General features: G+C 39.5%; 1 protein-coding gene across 3 annotated transcripts in view; it reads left to right on the top strand.

Annotated features, from left to right (window-relative positions):
• The first annotated feature begins 10,988 nt into the window (after nucleotides 1-10,988).
• Nucleotides 10,989-12,621, top strand: part of chd1l (chromodomain helicase DNA binding protein 1-like) — a 58,549-nt gene continuing 56,916 nt past the window's right edge. For all 3 annotated transcript variants that reach the window (XM_042322677.1, XM_042322679.1, XM_042322678.1), the window contains exon 1: nucleotides 10,989-11,176. In XM_042322677.1, coding sequence (XP_042178611.1) covers nucleotides 11,083-11,176 — 94 coding nt within the window. In that variant the 5' untranslated portion in view covers nucleotides 10,989-11,082. The remainder of the gene's footprint in view (nucleotides 11,177-12,621) is intronic.

Consider the following 12,621-nt stretch of genomic DNA (forward strand, 5'->3'; position numbering starts at 1 on the left):
CTGTCATATTATAATAGACAGTAGATCTAGCTGGTCTGTCATAATATAATAGAGACAGTATAGAGACAGTAGATCTAGCTGGTCTGATCTAGCTGGTCTGTCATAATATAATAGAGACAGTAGATCTAGCTGGTCTGTCATATTATAATAGAGACAGTAGATCTAGCTGGTCTGTCATAATTATAATAGAGACAGTAGATCTAGCTGGTCTGTCATATTATAATAGAGACAGTAGATCTAGCTGGTCTGTCATAATATAATAGAGACAGTAGATCTAGCTGGTCTGTAATATTATAATAGAGACAGTAGATCTAGCTGGTCTGTCATATTATAATAGAGACAGTAGATCTAGCTGGTCTGTCATAATATAATAGAGACAGTAGATCTAGCTGGTCTGTCATATTATAATAGAGACAGTAGATCTAGCTGGTCTGTCATAATATAATAGAGACAGTAGATCTAGCTGGTCTGTCATATTATAATAGAGACAGTAGATCTAGCTGGTCTGTCATATTATAATAGAGACAGTAGATCTAGCTGGTCTGTCATATTATAATAGAGACAGTAGATCTAGCTGGTCTGTCATAATATAATAGAGACAGTAGATCTAGCTGGTCTGTCATATTATAATAGAGACAGTAGATCTAGCTGGTCTGTCATATCTAGCTGGTCTGTCATAATAATAGAGACAGTAGATCTAGCTGGTCTGTCATAATATAATAGAGACAGTAGAGCTGGTCTGTCATATATAATAGAGACAGATCTAGCTGGTCTGTCATATTATAATAGAGACAGTAGATCTAGCTGGTCTGTCATATTATAATAGAGACAGTAGATCTAGCTGGTCTGTCATAATATAATAGAGACAGTAGATCTAGCTGGTCTGTCATATTATAATAGAGACAGTAGATCTAGCTGGTCTGTCATATTATAATAGAGACAGTAGATCTAGCTGGTCTGTCATATTATAATAGAGACAGTAGATCTAGCTGGTCTGTCATATATATAATAGACAGTAGATCTAGCTGGTCTGTCATAATATAATAGAGACAGTAGATCTAGCTGGTCTGTCATATTATAATAGAGACAGTAGATCTAGCTGGTCTGTCATAATATATAGAGACAGTAGATCTAGCTGGTCTGTCATAATATAATAGAGACAGTAGATCTAGCTGGTCTGTCATATTATAATAGAGACAGTAGATCTAGCTGGTCTGTCATATTATATAATAGATCTAGCTGGTCTGTCAGTAGATCTAGCTGGTCTGTCATGATATAATAGAGACAGCAGATCTAGCTGGTCTGTCATATTATTATAGAGACAGTCGATCTAGCTGGTCTGTCATATTATAATAGAGACAGTAGATCTAGCTGGTCTGTCATAATATAATAGACAGTAGATCTAGCTGGTCTGTCATATTATAATAGAGACAGTAGATCTAGCTGGTCTGTCATCTAGCTGGTCTGTCATATATAATAGAGACAGTAGATCTAGCTGGCCTGTCATATAATAATAGAGACAGCATATCTAGCTGGTCTGTCAGATTATTATAGAGACAGTAGATCTAGCTGGTCTGTCATATTATAATATAGACAATAGATCTTGCTGGTCTCTCATATTATAATAGATATAGTAGATCTAGCTGGTCTGTCTTAATATAATAGAGACATTAGATCTACCTGGTCTGTCATAGTACTATAGAGACAGTAGATCTAGCTGGTCTGTCAGGATATAATAGAGACAGCATATCTAGCTGGTCTGTCATATTATTTTTGAGACAGTAGATCTAGCTGGTCTGTCATATTATAATAGAGACATATTATAATAGAGACATCTAGCTGGTCTGTCATATTATAATAGAGACAGTAGATCTAGCTGGTCTGTCATATAGAGACAGTAGATCTAGCTGGTCTGTCATATTATAATAGAGACAGTAGATCTAGCTGGTCTGTCATATTATAATAGAGACAGTAGATCTAGCTGGTCTGTCATAATATAATAGAGACAGTAGATCTAGCTGGTCTGTCATAATATAATAGAGACAGTAGATCTACCTGGTCTGTCATAATACAATAGAGACAGTAGATCTAGCTGGTCTGTAATAATATAAAAGAGACAGTAGATCTAGCTTGTCTGTCATCTTATAATAGCGACAGTAGATCTACCTGGTCTGTCATAATATAATAGCGACAGTAGATCTAGCTGGCCTGTCATGATATAATAGAGACAGTAGATCTAGCTGGTCTGTCATATTATAATATAGACAGTAGATCTAGCTGGTCTGTCAAATTATAATAGAGACAGTATATCTAGCTGGTCTGTCATAATATAGTAGAGACAGTAGATCTAGCTGGTCTGTCATATTATAATAGAGACAGTAGATCTAGCTGGTCTGTCATATTATAATAGAGACAGTAGATCTAGCTGGTCTGTCATATTATAATAGAGACAGTAGATCTAGCTGGTCTGTCATATTATAATAGATACAGTAGATCTAGCTGGTCTGTCATAATATAATAGAGACATTAGATCTACCTGGTCTGTCATAATACTATAGAGACAGTAGATCTAGCTGGTCTGTCATAATTTAATAGAGACAGTAGATCTACCTGGTCTGTCATAATACAATAGAGACAGTAGATCTAGCTGGTCTGTCATAATATAATAGAGACAGTAGATCTAGCTGGTCTGTCAAATTATAATAGAGACAGTAGACCTAGCTGGTCTGTCAAATTATAATAGAGACAGTAGATCTTGCTGGTTTGTCATAATGTAATAGAGACAGCATATCTAGCTGGTCTGTCATGTTATTATAGAGACAGTAGATCTAGCTGGTCTGTCATATTATAATAGAGACAGTAAATCTAGCTGGTCTGTCATAATATAGTAGAGACAGTAGATCTAGCTGGTCTGTCATATTATAATATAGACAGTAGATCTAGCAGGTCTGTCAAATTATAATAGAGACAGTAGACCTAGCTGGTCTGTCAAATTATAATAGAGACAGTAGATCTAGCTGGTCTGTCATAATACAATAGAGACAGTAGATCTAGCTTGTCTGTCAAATTATAATAGAGACAGTAGATCTAGCTGGTCTGTCATATTATTATTGAGACAGTCGATCTAGCTGGTCTGTCATTTTATAATAGATACAGTAGATCTAGATGGTCTGTCATAATACAATAGAGACAGTAGATCTAGCTTGTCTGTCATATGATAATAGAGACAGTAGATCTAGCTGGTCGGTCATATTATAATAGAGACAGTGGATTTAGCTGGTCTGTCATAACAAAATAGAGACAGTAGATCTAGCTGGTCTGTCATATTGTTATAGAAACAGTAGATCTAGCTGGTCTGTCATATTATAATAGAGACAGTAGATCTGGCTGGTCTGTCATAATATAATAGCGACAGTAGATCTAGCTGGTTTGTCATAATATAATAGAGACAGTAGATCTAGCTGGTCTGTCATATTATAATAGAGACAGTAGATCTAGCTGGTCTGTCATATTATAATAGAGACAGTAGATCTAGCTGGTCTGTCATAATATAATAGAGACAGTAGATCTAGCTGGTCTGTCATATTATAATAGAGACAGTAGATCTAGCTGGTCTGTCATATTATAATAGAGACAGTAGATCTAGCTGGTCTGTCATAATATAATAGAGACAGTAGATCTAGCTGGTCTGTCATATTATAATAGAGACAGTAGATCTAGCTGGTCTGTCATCATAATATATAATAGAGACAGTAGATCTAGCTGGTCTGTCATATTATAATAGAGACAGTAGATCTAGCTTTTCTGTCATAATATAATAGAGACAGTAGATCTAGCTGGTCTGTCATAATATAATAGAGACAGTAGATCTAGCTGGTCTGTCATATTATAATAGAGACAGTAGATCTAGCTGGTCTGTCATAATATAATAGAGACAGTAGATCTAGCTGGTCTGTCATATTATAATAGATACAGTAGATCTAGCTGGTCTGTCATAATATAATAGAGACAGTAGATCTAGCTGGTCTGTCATATTATAATAGAGACAGTAGATCTAGCTGGTCTGTCATATTATAATAGAGACAGTAGATCTAGCTGGTCTGTCATAATATAATAGAGACAGTAGATCTAGCTGGTCTGTCATAATAGAGACATAATCTAGAGACAGTAGATCTAGCTGGTCTGTCATATTATAATAGAGACAGTGGATTTAGCTGGTCTGTCATAATATAATAGAGACAGTAGATCTAGCTGGTCTGTCATATTATAATAGAGACAGTAGATCTAGCTGATCTGTCATATTGTTATAGAGACAGTAGATCTAGCTGGTCTGTCATATTATAATAGAGACAGTAGATCTAGCTGGTCTGTCATATTATAATAGATACAGTAGATCTAGCTGGTCTGTCATAATATAATAGAGACATTAGATCTACCTGGTCTGTCATAATACTATAGAGACAGTAGATCTAGCTGGTCTGTAATAATATAATAGAGACAGTAGTAGATCTAGAGACCTGGTCTGTCATAATATAATAGAGACAGTAGATCTAGCTGGTCTGTCATAATATAATAGAGACAGTAGATCTAGCTGGTCTGTCAAATTATAATAGAGACAGTAGATCTAGCTGGTCTGTCATATTATAATAGAGACAGTAGATCTAGCTGGTCTGTCATAATATAATAGAGACAGTAGATCTAGCTGGTCTGTCATATTATTATTGAGACAGTAGATCTAGCTGGTCTGTCATATTATAATAGAGACAGTAGATCTAGCTGGTCTGTCATATTATAATAGAGACAGTAGATCTAGCTGGTCTGTCATAATATAATAGAGACAGTAGATCTAGCTGGTCTGTCATATTATAATAGAGACAGTAGATCTAGCTGGTCTGTCAAATTATAATAGAGACAGTAGACCTAGCTGGTCTGTCAAATTATAATAGAGACAGTAGATCTTGCTGGTTTGTCATAATATAATAGAGACAGCATATCTAGCTGGTCTGTCATATTATTATTGAGACAGTAGATCTAGCTGGTCTGTCATATTATAATAGATACAGTAGATCTAGCTGGTCTGTCATAATATAATAGAGACAGTAGATCTAGCTGGTCTGTCATATTATAATAGAGACAGTAGATCTAGCTGGTCTGTCATATTATAATAGAGACAGTGGATTTAGCTGGTCTGTCATAATAAAATAGAGACAGTAGATCTAGCTGGTCTGTCATATTATAATAGAGACAGTAGATCTAGCTGGTCTGTCATATTATAATAGAGACAGTATATCTAGCTGGTCTGTCATAATATAGTAGAGACAGTAGATCTAGCTGGTCTGTCATATTATAATAGAGACAGTATATCTAGCTGGTCTGTCATATTATAATAGAGACAGTAGATCTAGCTGGTCTGTCATAATATAATAGAGACAGTAGATCTAGCTGGTCTGTCATATTATAATAGAGACAGTAGATCTAGCTGGTCTGTCATATTATAATAGAGACAGTAGATCTAGCTGGTCTGTCATAATATAATAGAGACAGTAGATCTAGCTGGTCTGTCATATTATAATAGAGACAGTAGATCTTGCTGGTCTGTCATAATATAATAGAGACAGTAGATCTAGCTGGTCTGTCATATTATAATAGAGACAGTAGATCTAGCTGGTCTGTCATATTATAATAGAGACAGTAGATCTAGCTGGTCTGTCATAATATAATAGAGACAGTAGTTCTAGCTGGTCTGTCATATTATAATAGAGACAGTAGATCTAGCTGGCCTGTCATAATGTAATAGAGACAGCATATCTAGCTGGTCTGTCATATTATAATAGATACAGTAGATCTAGATGGTCTGTCGTAATATAATAGAGACAGTAGATCTAGCTTGTCTGTCATATGATAATAGAGACAGTAGATCTAGCTGGTCGGTCATTTTATAATAGAGACAGTGGATTTAGCTGGTCTGTCATAATAAAATAGAGACAGTAGATCTAGCTGGTCTATCATATGATAATAGAGACAGTAGATCTAGCTGGTCGGTCATATTATAATAGAGACAGTGGATTTAGCTTGTCTGTCATAATAAAATAGAGACAGTAGATCTAGCTGGTCTGTCATATGATAATAGAGACAGTAGATCTGGCTGGTCTGTCATAATATAATAGCGACAGTAGATCTAGCTGGTCTGTCATATTATAATATAGACAGTAGATCTAGCTGTTCTGTCATATTATAATAGAGACAGTAGATCTAGCTGGTCTGTCATATTATAATAGAGACAGTAGATCTAGCTGGTCTGTCATAATCTAATAGAGACAGTAGATCTAGCTGGTCTGTCATATTATTATAGAGACAGTAGATCTAGCTGGTCTGTCATATTATAATATAGACAATAGATCTAGCTGGTCTCTCATATTATAATAGATACAGTAGATCTAGCTGGTCTGTCATAATATAATAGAGACAGTAGATCTACCTGGTCTGTCATAATACAATAGAGACAGTAGATCTAGCTGGTCTGTCATAATATAATAGAGACAGTAGACCTAGCTGGTCTGTCAAATTATAATAGAGACAGTAGATCTTGCTGGTTTGTCATAATGTAATAGAGACAGCATATCTAGCTGGTCTGTCATATTATTATTGAGACAGTCGATCTAGATGGTCTGTCATATTATAATAGATACAGTAGATCTAGCTGGTCTGTCATAATTTAATAGAGACAGTAGATCTACCTGGTCTGTCATAATACAATAGAGACAGTAGATCTAGCTGGTCTGTCAAATTATAATAGAGACAGTAGACCTAGCTGGTCTGTCATATTATTATAGAGACAGTAGATCTAGCTGGTCTGTCATATTATTATAGAGACAGTAGATCTAGCTGGTCTGTCATATTATAATAGAGACAGTAGATCTAGCTGGTCTGTCATATTATTATAGAGACAGTAGATCTAGCTGGTCTGTCATAATATAATAGATACAGTAGATCTAGCTGGTCTGTCATATTATTATAGAGACAGTAGACCTAGCTGGTCTGTCATATTATAATAGAGACAGTAGATCTACCTGGTCTGTCATATTATTATAGAGACAGTAGATCTAGCTGGTCTGTCATATTATTATAGATACAGTAGATCTAGCTGGTCTGTCATATTATAATAGCGCCTGACTTCCCTGCCACCAGCACACACCCTTTACAGAATCACCGACCCTACTATGGAGTCAGCAGGAGAAAGTACCCTGGCCATAGAGGTGGAGGAGCGCGTCCAGGAGCATGCAGTAATACTTTATCATCTTGGCGCCGTCGTGGACCGCGTTTTCCAGACAATGGACCGCTGGGAGAGACAGGGAGATCTTCCAGCGCCTCCACCAGCACAACCGGGGTCTCTCCTGAGTGCCCCTTTCCCACCTGAGCCCAGTGGGATCCGTCTCTCCATGCCACAGGAGTACGACAGGAGGGCTGCCAACTCCCAGGGGTTCCTCCTTCAATTAAACCTCTATCTGGCCACGGTCCACCCAGCTCCATCGGACCCTGAGAGGGTGTCCGCCCTCGTCTCGAGCCTCGCCGGGAAAGCCCTGGAGTGGGCCAACGCCGTATGGAGAGAGGGAGATGCGGAGTTGGGTCAGTTTGAGGAGTTCACCCACCGTTTCCGGGCAGTCTTTGACCACCCACCCGAGGGTAGAGTGGCGGGTGATCGCCTCTACCATCTGAGGCAGGAGACGAGGAGTGCCCAGGATTTCGCCCTGGAGTTTAGGACCCTGGCTGCCGGCGTGGGATGGAACAACAGGGCCCTGATCGATCATTACCGCTGTAGTCTACGTGAGGACGTCCGTCGAGGGCTGGCCTGCAGAGACACCACCCTCTGCAGGCCCTCTGTTTGACCAGCTGGTGGACCTTTCCATCCGGCTGGACAACCTGCTGGCTACTCGCAGACGTTCAGATCGTGGTCTGGTGGTTCCATCCTCCCGCACCCCCTCTCCGATACCCATGCAGCTGGGAGGGGCGGTGCGCAGGGAGACCGGAAGGGGTTTGATGAACATATAGGGTTTTATATAAGTAAGATGGCTAAATAAAGAGCAAAATGATTGGTTATTGTTATTATTTGTGCCCTGGTCCTATAAGAGCTCTTTGTCACTTCCCAGGAGCCTGGTTGTGACAAAAACTCACACTCATTCTCATGTTTAATAAATGTATTATATAGTTTGTGTTTGTGTTCACAACGTTGACATCAGCAAACTGCACACGGTGTCTGCTATCTGCCTACCTTTTTGTATCCAAATCCGGCTTTAAACTTCTTCACAACAGTATCTCGGACCTGCCTGGTGTGTTCCTTGTTCTTCATGATGCTCTCTGCGCTTTTAACGGACCTCTGAGACTATCACAGTGCAGGTGCATTTATACGGAGACTTGATTACACACAGGTGGATTGTATTTATCATCATTAGTCATTTAGGTCAACATTGGATCATTCAGAGATCCTCACTGAACTTCTGGAGAGAGTTTGCTGCACTGAAAGTAAAGGGGCTGAATAATTTTGCATGCCCAATTTTTCAGTTTTTGATTTGTTAAAAAAGTTTGAAATATCCAATAAATGTCGTTCCACTTCATGATTGTGTCCCACTTGTTGTTGATTCTTCACAAAAAAATACAGTTTTATATCTTTATGTTTGAAGCCTGAAATGTGGCAAAAGGTCGCAAAGTTCAAGGGGGCCGAATACTTTCGCAAGGCGCTGTATATAAACTCTCTATATAAACTCTCTATATATAAACTCTCTATAAATAGACTATATATATATATATATATATATATATATATATATATATATATATATATATATATATATATATATATATATATATATATATATATATATATATAAACTCTATATATAGACTATATATAAACTCTCCATATATAAACTCTCTATATATGAACTCTCTATATGCAGACTCTATATATAAACTCTATATATAAACACTATATATAAACTTTCTATATAAACTCTATATATAAACTCTCTACATATAGACTCTATATATAGACTCTATATATATAAAATCTCTCTATATAAACTCTCTCTATATAAACTCTCTCTATATAGCTCTATATCTATTTAAACTCTCTCTATATAACTCTCTATATATAAACTCTATATGAACAGACATCAGTAACTCTATACCTTTGGCCAAATGTATTTAAGTTCAACAGTGTTGCTGCAACACAACACACAGCTGTCACGTCCTGACCATAGAAAGCCTTTATTTTCTATGGTGGAGTATGTCAAGGCGTGACTGGGGGGTGTTCTAGTTTATTATTTATATGTGTAGTCTAGTTTTTGTATTTCTATGTTGGCCTGGTATGTTTCCCAATCAGAAGCAGCTGTCTCTCGTTGTCTCTGATTGGGCATCCTATTTAGGCAGCCTTTTCCCACCTGTTGTTTGTGGGATTGTGGGATTTGTATTGTTGCTTTTGAGCCCTACTAGGCTGTACGTTTGTGTGTTTCTCTTTATTGTTTTGTTGCTGGTTCCCATTTAAATAAATTATGATGAACCACGCTGCGCCTTGGTCCAGTCCTTATAACGATCGTGACAGAAGATCCCACCACAAACGGACCAAGCAGCGTGGTCAGGAGGAGCGGACATCCTGGGCCCGGGAGAAAAAGGAGTGGAGGACATCATGGACGTGGGAAGAAATTATGGCAGGAGATAAGACCCTGCCATGGAAGCAGGCAGAGGCAGCGAAGGAGGATCAACGGCGACTCCGAAATTCACGACCACGACGGAAGCCCGAGAGGCAGCCTCAAAAATTTTGCGGGGTCGAGTCTGAGAGCGAAGAGGGATATTGGGATAGACTGAGCGAGGAGTATTGTGAGATAGTTGAGGGGAGTGATGAGGTAGAGTAGATGGTTTGGTGTCAGGAGCAAAACAGTCGCTGTGAGGAGCGTGGGACCAGTTTTGCTGAGATACGCAATGTGTCTCCAGTGCGCATCCACAGCCCGGTGCGTTGTGTGCCAGCTCCTCGCACTTACCATGCGAAAGTGAGAATCCAGCCAGGACGCTTTGTGCCAGCGCTACGCTCCAGACCTCCAGTGCGCATCCACGGCCAAGTATATCCTGCGCTGACCATACGTACTGTGTCTCCAGTGTGCCTCCACAGTCCAGTATGTCCTGTGCTTCCTCCCTGCACTCGCCCTGAGGTGCTTGTCATCAGCCCGGTGCCACCTGTACCGGTCCCACGCATCAGGCCTCCAGTGCGCCTCCAGTGCGCCTTGGTACACTTATAATGATTGTGACAACAGCACACATTCTATCAGGAAATAAATGATGAAGGACCCTTCCTTCCCATGGCTATGATTCTATCAGGAAATAAATGATGAAGGACCCTTTTCAAGGCTATGATTCTATCAGGAAATAAATGATGAAGTGCAACACTGGAGAGATGGTAGTTGCAGACTCATGTCTATCAGAGCAGAGAGAGGAAAAGAGAAAATAATCTCATTCTGGTTCCGTAAGAGATACAGGCAAGCTTCTCTCTCTCACACCACAGCAATTGCCGTGAGTTAGTCTCTAGGTTACAATAAAACTGGGCTAGGCCCAGCCCGAATAAATTTGTAGAAAATCAGGTGCGGGCTGAAAGCCTAATGTGAAAATGTAGATTATGTTTTTTGGGGGGCACTCGAATTAACTCTGACCGCTTTTATTCAAATTTGTACAATGCAAACATTGAAAAAAATGTCATGCCAAGAAAGGTACGGGATCCTCACAAATAGGTTCCTGAATGAAACAGGATCCTATTACGGCAGGATCCGGCTCAAAATAAGCATTGGATGTAGGGAATTTCTTGATTTATTTTCCTTTTTTCAAGCAAAGTATAAAGGAGTTATACTCCAGTCTAGTTGGTGGCGGTAATGCAACGTTTATTGGAGGCCAACCGCCGTTAAACCTAATCAAAGGAGGAGAAGAAGAAGCCGCGTCTCCTCGGATTCAGGTCATCTGATCAGGAAGTAAACAATGTTTGTTTGGCGCTAAACGTTCTTCCTTGTTGTTTCTCTGAAACTTTCCTCAGCTTTTGGAAATATGGCCAGCTTCCATCAGAAAATAAAAACAAGCGTACCGGAAGAAACCAAGAGCAGTCTGACTGAAAAAGATTTGCAAAAGTGGGGTTTGCAAGGTTTGTGGTGGGGAGTGGGGGCAAAGTTAATGTAATTAATGGTTAGCCTACGGCAGAGACTGATTCAGGCATGTACCGCCAACTCAACAGAGCCATGCCATGCATGGATCTGTAGTAGCTAGCTACCTAACTTGTTAGTAAGCACTGGCAGTGTTCCACTAGTATTTAAGCGACATTGGCGGAAGCTTGGTGGTATTAGTTGAACTCAAATCAAATTGTGTTTGTCACATGCGCCGAATACAATGCTTAATTACAAGCCTTTAACCAACAATGTAGTTTTAAGAATGCATTTAAAAAAGTAAGAGTTAAGAAATAATTAAAGAGCAGCAGTAAATAACAATAGCGAGGCTATATACAGGGGGTGTCGAGGTAATATTGTAATGAAACAGCAGGGAGCGCCGAGGTACGGCGCGCTATCGACTGTGCCGCAAAAGCATGCTCCAGCGGCAGAGTCGATTTCCGTGCTTATAAACCCAGGCTCGTTACACTTCTCCCTCCTTTCAAAGAGCGCGTCCTCGCGCTAGCTTGCGGCTCTACGTCTTACGGGAACGTTGGCTCTCACCGGCCAAGCACTGTCGTGGATGCAAGGTCCGATCACTATGTACATGTAGGTAGAGTTAATAAAGTGACTTACGCATTGATAATAACAGAGAAAAGCAGGAGGGGAGGGGAGGGCAATGCAAATAGTATTGGTAGCCATCTGACTAGATGTTCAGGAGTCATGTGGCTTGGGGGTAGAAGCTGTTTAGAAGCCTCTTGGACCTAGACTTGGCGCTCCGGTACCGCTTGCCATGCGGTAGAAGAGTGAACAGTCAATGACTGGGGTGGCTGGAGTCTTAGACCATTTTTAGGGCCTTCCTCTGACACAGCCTGGTATAGAGTTCCTGGATGACAGGAAGCTTGGTCCAGTGATGTACTGGGCCGTATGCACTAGCCTCTGTAGTGCCTTGCCATCATTCGCTAGAGAAAGAAATCACATCTTTGGTAGTGTTTTCAGTTGTTAGATTAATTAGCTACTTTTTGTGTGCCTTGTAGCAGTAGCTAACTACTGGAACTACATTACATTTTCTGCAAAAAGAAGAAATATGGCAGAAAATGCAATCATGTCCTTTCTTTTTTGAAATCAGACCATGCCTAACTCTGAAATAGGATAAACTACAGATTCTGTTAACTGAGTCTAGAGCGATGAACGGAGTCTAGAGCGATGAACTGAGTCTAGAGCGATGAACTGAGTCTAGAGCGATGAACTGAGTCTAGAGCGATGAACTGAGTCTAGAGCGATGAACTGAGTCTAGAGCGATGAACTGAGTCTAGAGCGATGAACGGAGTCTAGAGCGCTCTGCATTGCCATTTGTATTCTTGTATGACGTTTCATATTTAAATTAACTTTAGTTCAGTAAACTATATTTTTTAAAGGGTAGATTTAGTGTCACTTCACTTCTAGT

The sequence above is a fragment of the Oncorhynchus tshawytscha genome, linkage group LG05, assembly GCF_018296145.1.
Source record: "Oncorhynchus tshawytscha isolate Ot180627B linkage group LG05, Otsh_v2.0, whole genome shotgun sequence".
NCBI lineage: Eukaryota > Metazoa > Chordata > Actinopteri > Salmoniformes > Salmonidae > Oncorhynchus > Oncorhynchus tshawytscha.